This window comes from Procambarus clarkii, chromosome 52, assembly GCF_040958095.1.
Source record: "Procambarus clarkii isolate CNS0578487 chromosome 52, FALCON_Pclarkii_2.0, whole genome shotgun sequence".
NCBI lineage: Eukaryota > Metazoa > Arthropoda > Malacostraca > Decapoda > Cambaridae > Procambarus > Procambarus clarkii.
In genome coordinates, this window is record NC_091201.1 from 30,303,055 (window position 1) to 30,317,105 (window position 14,051).

At 42.2% G+C, this 14,051-nt stretch overlaps 1 protein-coding gene and 1 long non-coding RNA gene across 2 annotated transcripts; one reads left to right on the forward strand and one right to left on the reverse strand.

The window, feature by feature from the left end:
* Positions 1 to 1,123: 1,123 nt before the first annotated feature.
* On the reverse strand, positions 1,124 to 4,584 carry LOC123763552 (uncharacterized). The gene is made up of 2 exons (XR_011222730.1): positions 4,448 to 4,584; positions 1,124 to 2,036 (listed from the first exon to the last, which is right to left on the reverse strand). It is a non-coding gene; the product is annotated as an uncharacterized lncRNA (long non-coding RNA).
* An 8,924-nt stretch (positions 4,585 to 13,508) lies between these two features.
* Positions 13,509 to 13,844, forward strand: LOC138352212 (uncharacterized). The gene has a single exon (XM_069304492.1). The coding sequence runs from the start codon at positions 13,509 to 13,511 to the stop codon at positions 13,842 to 13,844; it is 336 nt and encodes a 111-aa protein (XP_069160593.1).
* The last annotated feature ends 207 nt before the right edge of the window (positions 13,845 to 14,051 follow it).

Genomic DNA, 14,051 nt, shown 5'->3' on the forward strand with positions numbered 1-14,051 from the left:
TGGGGTCGAAGCATCGTTGCAGCGTCTACGCTATTTTTTTTGACAGCTGCCCTAGCAACAAGGCGCCGAAGTGTGTTACCCACGGCAATGGGTCTGACTCCCCCATCCTTCTTCTTAAGGGCACAAAGGGATGCTCCAAAGAAGAAGGGTTTAATTGTATCTGGGATCAACCCGGAGAGACAGTCGTTGACAAACTTCGTGATCTCTGACAGTAGTGTCTCGGCAACTTCGCCGAGAACTGGGTTTGTCATCTCCTTGAGGTGTTGAGGTCTTACTCCAGTGTATCCCCCTGCTGAGCCTGGCGGAAATGACATGATGGCTTTGTATACCTCTGATGCTTGGAGGAATAGAGGTCCCATGTCTGGGACATTTGTGTCCCGAGCAGTGGGTTCCCATGGTACTCTGGGAGGGTGCTTCTCTCTCAGTGAGTCGGCAGTTGCAGTATTTCTAGGGGCGATTGTTTCTTCACTGGTAAGTAACCTAATTGCCCCTTCTGTGTTGCCCTCTTCAATTTTCTTGGTCACTTGTGTTCCAAGCTTAAAATTGTCATTGGAACTCTTGGGTCTGCCACGACGGTTTTTGCGTTGAGGAGGGATGGGGATCAAGTTGTCAGCTCTGGGGAAATTATTTATTGCCCTAGTGACTGATGAGGCTAGTGACTTGCCTCCTCTTGCAGGTACGCCTAAGCAAATTATGCCATGCTTTGATGGTGGCTGCAGCATTAAGATTCGCAGACCGTTCATTCACTTTTCTTAGAAGGTCTGTATATTTCCCTGCTGCAAATGGGCGCGCTGCTTTAGGAATGTGAGGAAGAGTTCTGGTGGTGGATGCTTTGATGGCCCCCAGGAGGATATATATATATATATATATATATATATATATATATATATATATATATATATATATATATATATATATATATATATATATATATATATATATATATAAATAATTAGTTTTGTCTGAGTTGGGGTTTTAAAAGAACTTATGTTTATATGGTATTTCCTAACTAAATTGATTCACCTGTTTAAGGTAAAGATCACATAACTACTTTCATTATCTCTTAATTGCTCCATCATGGACGTAGCATGCTGAAACAGAAGTAATTAATGATGTGTCTAGCTCATCAAGAAATTGGTTTATTTAACAAACTGCTGAAACTGCAGTAAATAATGATGATGTACATAGCTCATTAACTAATTGGTTTCTATCGCCAATTTTTTGACACAAAATCGTGGAATCGAATCTCTTTAGTTAGTTCTGCGATTTCTATAACCAGACGCTTAAGATAATCTGAGCTACTGACAGACGTATGAGTAGCAATCGTCAGGTCATAAGGGGTCTTAGCATGGGCGATGCGGTCCTCGGTTGACTGGAGAAAGTCCGGCCAAGATTCCAACTTTTTTAGGAGGTCTGTGATCTTATCAGTTTTGCGTTTTATGTAATTATCTCTTTCCTGGAAAAAGCTGAGTTCTGTTTGATACTGTTTTTCTTGTTCTAATACATGGGACTTTACTGCATTTAATTCATTTTTCAATAGGCTTATCATAATGTTTTCAAAGCGTACTGCGTTTGCATATGTCTCCTGCGCTTCTGCCTGCGCAGTGGCAAAAGTCGCATTTCTACACGTTCCGCGCGGTGGCTCAGGATGTTCCAACACAGTCCCGACACACCCACACGTCACACGTCTGACACCTGAAGAGCAGGGAGAAGCCATGACACTCACACTTCCCCGCATCAACCTGACGACTACCCTCGACTTGAGAGGAGGAGGAGTCGACTTCTTTCCGTTGCATCTCTCGCTTTTTCTTGAGCCGGCAAGATAATCTCAGTAGGGTATAGCCGATGGGCAGGTCGTCGGAGGTGGCGGCAGTGATGGGGACGCGGCATTCGGGACATTTACCGTCCCTGGCGAGGACTTCGTCCACACACAGCGTGCAGATGGAGTGACCACAAGGGAGGTTCCGAGGGGTTCTGTCATCGCTGTATTCTTGGTCACAGATGCTACACGTCACCTCCAGGTCCTCCATCTCTTCCTGTAATGATGAGTGGATATTCCATTATCTAACATAATTAATTAACTGTTTATACAAAGGTAGAGGAAGAAAATGCTGCTGTCACTGTAAGGGTCAGAAAGACTCTTATGGGGCAAGACTCTTATCGCAAGGGACTATGGCGCCATATTCAGATGATGTTTCAGATGTTTATTCAGGTAAGGTATATACATACAAGTGATGCTACATTAATGGATTGATATATAGATAGAGCTAGTACATACAATGCCTAAAGCCACTATTACGCAATGCGTTTCGGGCAAGAATATCTATTAAGAATATCTCAATATCTATTAAGAGCTTAGCGTCCTGGGGCTCACGAACATAACTGTTTATTCACTGTATTGGATATAAATGTTTATACACTGTATTGGGTATTTATATTGGGTATAAATGTTTATACAGTCCTTACATCATTAATCAACGTTACCATACATAATTATTATAAATATTAATTAATTTTAGACAAACACAACTACCATTCTTGATTTGACTTCACTCTGCGTGTCATAATGCACTACAATAATATATTTGTTCTGTAGTGTATTATTGTAGTTTAACTTAAAACTCTTTATCTTTAACTTCGTGGTTTTCTACTCGTTTATAGTGATATTTGGCCTTTAAGTTTTTCTTCATTTCAAAATCTGGTAAGTTGATTTAGACACTTAAGTTACATTTCAAGGGATTGAGAAGTTTAGGCTAATGCCACCCTACTCACCTATTACTCACCTGGTGTTCTCTGGGCTGTGGTAGGTGGGAACCTATGTTCTCTGGGCTGTGGTAGGTGGGAACCATTGTTCTCTGGGCTGTGGTAGGTGAGAACCTATGTTCTCTGGGCTGTGTTAGGTGGGAACCTTTGTTTTCTGGGCTGTGGTAGGTGGGGAACCATTGTTCTCTGGGCTGTGTTAGGTGGGAACCTTTGTTCTCTGGGCTGTGTTAGGTGGGAACCATTGTTCTCTGGGGTGTGGTAGGCGGGAACCTATGTTCTCTGGGCTGTGTTAGGTGGGAACCTTTGTTCTCTGGGCTGTGTTAGGTGGGGAACCTTTGTTCTCTGGGCTGTGGTAGGTGGGAACATATGTTCTCTGGGCTGTGGTAGGTGAGAACCTATGTTCTCTGGGCTGTGTTAGGTGGGGACCTTTGTTCTCTTGGCTGTGTTAGGTGGGGAACCTTTGTTCTCTGGGCTGTGTTAGGTGGGAACCTTTGTTCTCTGGGCTGCTATAGGTGGGGAACCTTTGTTCTCTGGGCTGCTATAGGTGGGAACCTTTGTTCTCTGGGCTGTGTTAGGTAGGGAACCTTTGTTCTCTGGGCTGTGGTAGGTGGGAAGCCTCTGTTCTCTGGGTTACGGTAGGTGGGGTCTGGAGATAATATATACCTTGAACTAAAGACATGATAAAGAAGATCTCTCACTTGTAAAAATCATTGTACTGTACAAGTACTGTACAGGTATTTACCTCAGCCACCGGATGTTAGTTTACTATCTCTATAATCGATGATAAGGTGCGAAGATAAACGTCAAGCATCCAGCGAGGTCTGATTTGATTTAAGATTGTGCCCACTGTAATCTTTGTGTGCTACCGCCCACAGGATGAGTACGGGGTAAACAAGAAACTACCTCTTACTGAAGCGACCATACGAGTCGTAAATACTCATACTCCGCCCAAGTAAAACAGAAACAAGCAACACTTAGTGGGCCAGCCAGAAGCTTATAGGGCTCTCGCAGGAATATCCCTGCAAAAAAAAAAAAAAACCTACCGCTCACAGGATGAGTATGGAGTACACAATACCGCTCACAGGATGAGTACAGGGTACACAATACCGCTCACAGGATGAGTACAGGGTACACAATACCGCTCACAGGATGAGTATGGAGCACACAATACCGTTCACAGGATGAGTACAGGGTACACAATACCGCTCACAGGATGAGTACAGGGTACACAATACCGCTCACAGGATGAGTACAGGGTACACAATACCGCTCACAGGATGAGTATGGAGCACACAATACCGTTCACAGGATGAGTACAGGGTACACAATACCGCTCACAGGATGAGTATGGAGCACACAATACCGTTCACAGGATGAGTACAGGGTACACAATACCGTTCACAGGATGAGTACAGGGTACACAATACCGCTCACAGGATGAGTACAGGGTACACAATACCGCTCACAGGATGAGTACAGGGTACACAATACCGCTCACAGGATGAGTACAGGGTACACAATAAAGCTACATGAAGTGGTAGCCTCAGCGGAGTAGCCTACAGTAGGAACATGCACGAAAAGTCAAGTGAAACTTACAACACCAACAATAAGCACAGCATTAGGCTATAAACTTCAAAAAAAGAGCATCACGGTCGGCCATGCAACCGAAACTGGAATTAATTACAGTTTTTCCCAGACGTGGAGTGAAGGTGACAGTTGAGTAGACAGAAGACGTAGTATAGATGCAGTACGGGTTCCCCTGACAGGTTCTCTTCGCGTGCGAGTGTGCAAGCAAGAGACAGATTGAGAGTTGCCTGTTAGAAGTTTAAAACAGGAGCTCTGTTTGAGGGCGGACTCTACAAATAACATTCAGAACGATTAGTGACATGTGTTCGTAAAATCCTGACCAGCCCTATGCTTGCTGTGATCCCTAGCAGGTTGCGAGGCTAAAATAGGATATATTAGTTAGAAATAACATACCCTGGAAGTCTGTGTTGCCATCTTTTAGAATGCCGAGAACTATACTATTAGTTTAGCGCTCTATACACCAAGCGCTACTCGTGTGTATCGTGTTGTAGGGCAAATGGTCTGTTCGTGTAAGCTATATGCATACAACCCTCCTCTTTCCATTTATTGTGAATGTTATGAGGTATATTAATAATCGCGAGAACTCCTGCGTTCTGGCATGCCTCGAATTCAAGATAATTGTTCAACAATTCCCGTTTTCAATGTCGTCTAGCGCCAGGACGAAAATCACATAAACAAATCGATTTCATCACTCAATCCTCAGAAAGCTAAACAAATGCATTGAAAATTAAGTGAGAAATTTAAAGATGCATTAGACAGTGTCAATATGCAATGCTTTATCTGCTTGGCAGGTTGTCAATACGCTCCTGTATTGGCGCTATGTATACATACTTGTATTTATTAATTATACTTGACACCTCTTAGCACTAACTAATTTAAAATTTCGCCGCGATTTATTGAGTAGCGTCACTGCGCAATGTTCCTCGTTAGTCTTCCCATCTTCCCGGGCGCCACGGGTCTGGCCAATATCATTAATTTGAATTATGACAATGAATCATCAAGTAAATCACATACCATGTAAATCCTCCAACCAAGTTTGACTATTGGTGCTGGTTCTCGGTCGAGTTATTATTCTTATTTTGACAGTAAAGTTACTTTACAGCTTTGAGAACGTATAACAGGGACCAGCTACTGAACGCATTATGCAAGGGTAACCTATCCGCCCCTTGCCCATAGTATGGGTTTATGGTGTGAAACTGGAAGGATCAGATAGTTTCCTGACTTGTGCTTCAAACTCACATAGATTGATTGATTAAGATTAAGCCAACCAGGAGGTGGCACGGGCATGAATAACCCGTAAAACTCACACAGTATCTTGTACCACCCACTTCCACAATATTAGTACTTAAGACATATAGCCTCACCAGTGTAATCACCTCTGGCAACTGACTTTGTAGTTATTTGTTGATATACAAACATTGCTACAAATGTACCCTTTCATCTTACCTGATATATTAGATTAAGGACCTGCCTGAAAGGCTATGCGTGCTAGTGGCTGTACACGTTAGTTAGTTTAGTTCATTTATTATGCACCCCATGTACACGAATGTAAGAACTCTTGTTTATATAAATAAGTTAATTAAATAAATACAAATAAAGCTATGTCGCGTTGAAAGTCTAATTTAATCTTCCAGTCGCATGGCTAAATCCTAGTTTACGACTTTAAGTAACTTAGTTTAAGTTACCATAACAAATAATATTAATGCTTATGCAGAAGCGTAAGGTTAAAAAGAATTACTGTAATAGTTTTACCGGAATATTATCCGAGTTTCCATTTTCTATAACGTATGCTATGTATAGAAAATGGAGTAAAACCCACACCATAATCTATTATTACTAAAATATACAGTTCAGTTTGACGCCTATATATATGTGTTAGTGTTTTTAATGTGCTTTGGTGAATGCCTTTTTCTAGGTTATGTCAGGATAGATTAGGTTAGGTTAGGTCAGGATAGATTAAGTTAGGTTAGGTCAGGATAGATTAGGTTAGATTAGGTCTGCATAGATTAGGTTAGATTAGGTCTGCATAGATAAGGTTAGGATAGGTTAGATTTGGCTGTTATTGTGAACATTAATTACTATGCGAACAGGCTTGAATGGTCCCCGAGCATATATGCGAATGAAAACTCTACACCCCAGAAGTGACTCGAACCCGGACTGCCATTATATATTAATATACTATATATATATATATATATATATATATATATATATATATATATATATATATATATATATATATATATTTATTGATACTGTTACAAAAAAGTGCCGTTTTTAAATAAATTTTTATATATAATTTGTTTAATCTCTTTAAAAGTATTACAATAATTTCTATGTATATTGCTATAACTGGAGCTTTCTCAAATCTCACAAAATTCTCAATCATTTTCAAAATTTTCTATACAATTAAAAATATTTAGAATGTTATCTTATCTCATTTAGTTTGAAGTATTACCCCATTAAACTTATATAATATTCTTCCAATTATTTTTGTGTTATACCAGAAACGTTCTATGTGTTATGGCAACTTCATGTATTATAATAAGTGTCCTACCTATGTATTCTCCACTGTTCATGTATTTATGTATCATGTTTGAACTCTTGTATAGCTAAAATATTATTATACTTACGTATTTGTGTATTTTATGTAAAGATTTACACCAAGTGTTTGACACCAAGTCAAACCAACAACTTCACGAACACGAGGACACAGATTCACTCTGCTGAGTGTTTTGTCAAAGTCTGAGTGTGTGTGAGTTAGGACGAGACTTGCATCTCAACGACTAATTCGGTTGTTACCCAGGCTCCAGTCTTCTTACCCTTCTTATCCAGGGGCCTCCCGGCTGAGTGGTGTAGCGCTCGGGGGTCGTAGTCCTAAGGGCCCGGATTCGATACCCTGTAGTGGTAGAAACAAATGAAGTTTCTTTCACACCGATCCCCCTGTTCACCTAGCAGTAACTAGGTACTTGGGACTTACACAGCTGCATCCTGTGTGGGATGTGTGTGTATGTGTGTTAGAGAGAAATATATGTAGTAGACATAATATAGGAAAAATAGATTGGTTAGAAAGGGTTCAAGAGCTAATAGCGCCATTCTGCAGACACAACTAGTAAATACACAGTAATGTTTATCGTCTACATAAACCATCTACCAGAAGGAATAGAGACCTATATAAACATATTTGCGGATGATGCTAAGATACTGGGGGAGATAAGAGACGCAGACGATTGTAATGTTCTTCAAATTGATCTAGATAAAATATGTGCTTGGAGCGACAAGTGGCAAATGGATTTTAATGTGAATAAATGCCATGTTATGAAATGTGGAATCGGAGAAAATAGACCACATACAAATTACGAATTACGTGGAAAGGAATTACAGAACTCTAATAAAGAAGGAGACCTGGGAGTGGTTTTGTATAGTAAGTTGTCGCCAGAGGAACACATGAAGAACATTGTGAGAGGAGCGGATGTGTCGCTTTCCAACTTCACACTTGCTGTTAATTATATGGATGGTGAAATACTAAAAAAACTGTTCATGACCTTCGTGAGACCAAAACTGGAATATGCAGCAGTTGTATGGTGACCAAATCTCAAGAAGCACATAAAGAAACTATAAATGGTGCAGCGGCATGCTACAAAATGGCTTCCGGTACTGAAAAACAAGAGTTACGAGGAGAGGCTAGAGGCGTTAAGCATGCCAAAATTAGAAAATAGAAGGAAAAGAGGAGATATGATCACTACTTACAAAATACTATCAGGAATCGACCAAAATGACAAAGAGTAATTCCTGAAAACATCAACTTCACGAACAAGACGACACAGATTCAAGCTAAGGAAACAAAGGGGCCGAAAGATATTAGAAAGTTTTCTTTTGCAAACAGAGTGGTAGACGGTTGGAACAAGCTAAGTGAGAAAGTGGTGGAGGCCAAAACCGTCAGTATTTTCAAAGTGTTATACGAGAAAGAGTACTGGGAAGACGAGACTCCATGAGCGTAGCTCTCTCTCTCTCTCTCTCTCTCTCTCTCTCTCTCTCTCTCTCTCTCTCTCTCTCTCTCTCTCTCTCTCTCTCTCTCTCTCTCTCTCTCTATATATATATATATATATATATATATATTTTATATATATATATATATAAAAATTGACCTCATACATAATGAAATGGGTAGCTTTATCATTTCATAAGAAAAAAAAATTGAGAAAATATATTAATTCATGAAAACTTGGCTTATTAGGCAAATCGGGCCTTGCATAGTAGGCTGACAAGTGCGTTCTGGCTACTAGGTACGACATATATATATATATATATATATATATATATATATATATATATATATATACGTACATATACGTACATACACATAGCGTTTCCGTAGATTCAGGTTACATTATCTTGTATCTAAATAGCATAAGAGACCATTGAGCTCTATGTGAATAGGTCACAGTTCCAATGAGGGCATCTATTGTATGCTTCCGTGAACCCATCACTGACTCAACTGCCAGTGTGCTCAGCATCAAAGGCTGACGTCGGTTCGACGCCAATTCAATGACATTGAATTGGCGTTGCCCTATGCTATTGTGACCTCTGGAATATGTAATATTTATTTTGCTATACAATTTGTATATAATGCGAAAAATGTCCTGCATATCACAAATTTATAATATTTGCAACACGTCACAGTGACGTTGTTAACGCAGCCCAGGGGAGGGGGGAGCCGGCGGCCGAGCGGACAGCACGCTGGACACGTGATCCTGTGGTCCCGGGTTCGATCTCGGGCGCCGGCGAGAAACGATGGGCAGAGTTTCTTTCATCCTATGCCCCTGTTACCTAGCATTAAATAGGTACCTGGGAGTTAGTCAGCTGTCACGGGCTGCTTCCTGGGGGTGGAGGCCTGGTCGAGGACCGGGCCGAGGGGACACTAAAGCCCCGAAATCAACTCAAGATAACCCAACGCACACTTGAGTGTGTCTATCAAGAATTCCAGGTTCGAATCTCCGGCAGGACGGAAATGATTGGACGCATTTCCTTTCCCCCTAATGCCTCTGTTCACCTAGCAGTAAGTAGGTACTCAGGAGTTACCTTGTTTTGGGGTTATGCATCCTGGGTGGGGTGAGTAATTCGAACTTGGGGATGGGGGGGGGGGAGTTGAACAAGTATGAATACCATATTCATCCCGACATTTATTAAGGAATATATATAACCCAATGTAATCTCTAGCAAATATTTAAATAAATAAAATATCAGTATTAGTTTGAATGCCAGTAGTGGCAAGTGAGACTTAATACCTGTCTCGCTAGCGCGCTGTTTGGTCCGTGGAGATTGGCTAATCGATCATTATTTCTAATCACTCATTATATAGTCTGGAAGAGGAGTTATTGACACGCGATATATATATATATATATATATATATATATATATATATATATATATATATATATATATATATATATATATATATATCCTGCGTCAATAACTCCTTTTGTATATGGTATACACTGAGAAATGTATACCATTTCTCTGTGTATATAGACTGAAAGTATACCTTAGTCCTGGACAATGTTCAGGACTAAAGTATACTTGTGACTGATCGACAAGATCCTGTGATGACCTTAACCTTCCAGAGATTGATTGGTCTTAAGTCCAACTCCAGACTCGCTGGTTGGTCACTCGCCTATTGTTTTGGTCTTAATAACCCTCCAGAGGTTGATAAGTCTTAACACCAGACACATTAGCATTTGGCACTAAGATCACCAGCGGCCATTTGTCAATTTTGTTTGCCAAATGGGCTTCGTTAAATGCTGTTAAACAAAGCTGTTAATCTCGTCTGGCAGTAAGTTGTTTGGTAAATAACTCAATTCAATCATTAGGTTTAGTTTGATCGCGTCCTTGGCACTAGCGCGAGAGGACCCGTATATCTTCCCTGAGACAAGTGGGTAACTGTATCCCTTTACCCCTGTGACTGTATCACTTTCCCTATGACTGTAACTCAACCCTTGAGTTTGTATTACCTCCCCTGAAGCTGTACTGTCTACTTCTGGGGCTGTATCCTCTCTCACTGAGGCTGTATTACCTCTGCTGAAGCTGTATAACCTTCCCTGGGTTTGTATCATTTCTTCCTGAAGCTGTATCACTTCCCCCTGTGGCTGTATCATCTCCCCCTGAAGCTTCATTCCCTATGTTGAAGCTGTACTTCCTACCTCTTGAGACTGTATCGAATCCTCTGAAACTAGCTAGCGATTGTTAAGCGAATAAGTAGCATATATATATATATATATATATATATATATATATATATATATATATATATATATATATATATACACGTTATACTATGGACATGCTAAGGGAACTAGATCTCACAACCTTAAAGAATAGAAGAAACAGAGAGGATATGATCACGACATACAAGATACTCAAGGGTATGGACAAGGTGGACAAAGACATTTAATTAAATTATAATGCAATAGAAACAAGAAGGTCATTAAAACCTGAACCAACACGTCCCCAAAGTCACAGACTGATAAGTACTGATAATTATTTTGTCACACGTTTCTAAAAAAAAAATAATAAAATACTCGAGACAGGAAAGCTCCCAGAATTCTGGAAAGAGATAAACGTAATTCCAATATTAAAAAAAGGGGGGATACATACAGAAGGCGCTACAGTACAGACCCGTGTCATGGACAAGTATTCCAGATAAAGTGCTGGAGAAAGTAATCAAGTTGAGAATGATGGAACATCTGGAGAGGATCTATTATGTAACAAACGTGTTGTATGGATTTATAAAGGGTACAAGATGTATATCAAAAGGACATTGATTAGCCTTTCCATTGGAGACTTTCGGTGCCGTGGAGAGGGGGGGGGGGAGACCTGCTGCATGGGTAACAGCTTTCCCTCCGTATCAACTTACCCTGGCTTTGCGCCCTGGAGATGCCACTCCAGACCGACAACCAGAGCGCAACTCCATAGTCTCCTGAGACTGATGGAAGCCTACTAAGACGTACCTGACAAACTTGGTTGAGTTTCTTGACTAACTAAAATATGACAGGAAAAAGAAAGCTGCCTAGACTGTATTTTCTTAGAGTGCCATAAAGCATTTGTCACTGTTCCTCAGGAAATGCTGGTGCACAAGGAGAAGCAGGCTGGGATAATTTAGGAAATACTGAACTGGATAAAGGAGTACCTGAAGGACAGACAGCAGAGAGTCACAGTCAGGGAGGAGGTCTGAAGCGGAAGGAATGTAACAAGTGGGGTGGCTCAAGGCTCTGTTCTGGGACCGCTGCTGTTCCTAATTTATGTGAACGACCCACCCTGAGGGAGTGAGCTCGGTCATGTTAATGCTTGCAGATGCTCCAAAGCTGATGAGGAATGTAAAAACAAAGAAGGATTGCAGGAAGTTACAGAATAGCCTTGACAAACTATAGGACTGTGCAACAATTATTGCTGGAATTCAGTTTCAACAAACGTAAGGTATTGAAGATGGGGCAAAGGAGACCAAGAGATATCTGCATAATAAGGGCGAAGGTAACTATAGGAGTCTACTTACACTGATAGGTAAGTGCTACCACAACCACCACAACAGCAAGCACCACCACCACCACAACAGCAAGCACCACCACCACCACAACAGCAAGCACCACAACCACCACAACAGCAAGCACCACAACCACCACCACAACAGCAAGCACCACCACAACAGCAAGTACCACAACCACCACAACAGCAAGCACCACAACCACCACAACAGCAAGCACCACAACCACCACAACAGCAAGCACCACAACCACCACAACAGCAAGCACCACAACAGCAAGCACCACCACCACCACCACAACAGCAAGTACCACAACCACCACAACAGCAAGCACCACAACCACCACAACAGCAAGCACCACAACCACCACAACAGCAAGCACCACCACCACCACAACAGCAAGCACCACAACCACCACAACAGCAAGCACCACAACCACCACAACAGCAAGCACCACCACCACCACAACAGCAAGCACCACAACCACCACAACAGCAAGCACCACCATCACCACCAGCCTCGCGCCTCACCATCTCGTCATGACTCCCCGGGTCCGCTATAATTGGTTCCTGACGGGGGACTGAGGGAGAGGGTGTCGAGTAAAGGGAACCACCAACATCCTTCCATCTCCCTGCCACCCTTCACAACAACATCTCCACTTCCACTCTATAATGACGGGTTCCGCTATGCTGACGGGTTCCACTTTATAATGACGGGTTCCACTATGATGACAGGTTCCACTCTGTAGTGACGTGAGACCAGTTATACAGACAGACACAAACAGAAAAGCAGTGACTGACAGACTGTCGAAAGAAAGAGAGAGACGGGAAAACAGGCAGAAAATACAGCCAGAATTTTTTGCCTGGGTTGACCTGGGTATCCAGCCTAGTACAGTATATATGTAAATGATCAATGTTATACACCAAGTATCTATACAATATTCCTACATCCTGCAGGATGCTAGACACCCCCCAGAATGGCAAGGACAGCATCGAGGTGAGGAGGACAGCCTTCAGAGACGCAGTCTACTCTACTGTCCTCTGAGCATCTCAGACCAGCAACTCGCAGAAACCAAGACAGGTTCGTCGAAAACAATGAGGAGATACGGGTATTGTTGACAAGAAAACATCACCTGTCCCATGTACACCAGAATGATCCAGCATCACAAGGGGGAAAAAGATAGGTTTGCCAGTGCCTGGAGAATGGTGTAAATGAAACTCCGTGAGATGTAGGATGCATGGTGTTAGCGAGAAGGCCGATGAAATCCAAGGTTACGCTAATAGTCACGATACCAAGGGTTTCTATGACGCTCTGAAGGCTATATATGGCCTACAGCACTCAGACACTGCTTCCCTCCTCAGTGCAGATGGGACTCAACTGCTGATAAACAAGAAGCAGATCTTGGACAAACGGGTTGAACACTTTGATCAGGTCCTTAACCGCCCTACCTCAATCAACAATGAGGCCATTGTTCGCCTGCCTCAAGTGGAGATCAACCAGGACTTTGATAGACCTCCCACAGAAGAAATCAGGAAGGCCATCAAACAGTTTTCCTGAAGCAAAGTGCCAGGATCCGATGCACTCCCTGCTGGAGTGTACAAAACTGGAGGCCCAGCCATGATGGAGAAACTGACGAAGCTCTTCCAGTCCATGTGGAATGAAGGGGAGCTCCCACAACAGTTAAAAGATGCCAACATAGTTCACATCTACAAGAAGAAAGGCAACCGGCAGTCTTGCTATAATCACCAGGATATTTCCCTCCACTCCATCGCTGGGAAGATCCTGGCTCGTATCTTGCTCAACCGCTTCGCGACCTTCATCGACTTGACCAAGGCCTTCGATACGGTTAGTAAAGTTGGCTTGTGGAAGGTAATGGAGAATTTTGCCTGTCCCAGCAAATTCACGGAGATTGCCCGGCAGTTCCATGATGTCGAAGGAACTGGACGAGGGGGATGAGTCAAAAGCCATTCCAGTGACGAGCGGTGTGAAGCAGGGCTTTGTTCTCGGCCCAACACTCTTCAGCATGGTATTCTCGGCTATGCTTACTGATGCCTTCCGTGATTGCCAGGATGGGATACCCATCATATACAGGACTGACACTGGCCTGTTCAACCTCAGGCGCCTACAGGCCGTTACCAAGGGTGAAGGAAACTGTCGTAAGAG

What these genes read in the sequence shown, in the direction of transcription:
- LOC138352212 (XM_069304492.1), top strand. Translation starts at nt 13,509, where the DNA reads ATGGAGAAACTGACGAAGCTCTTCCAGTCCATGTGGAATGAAGGGGAG.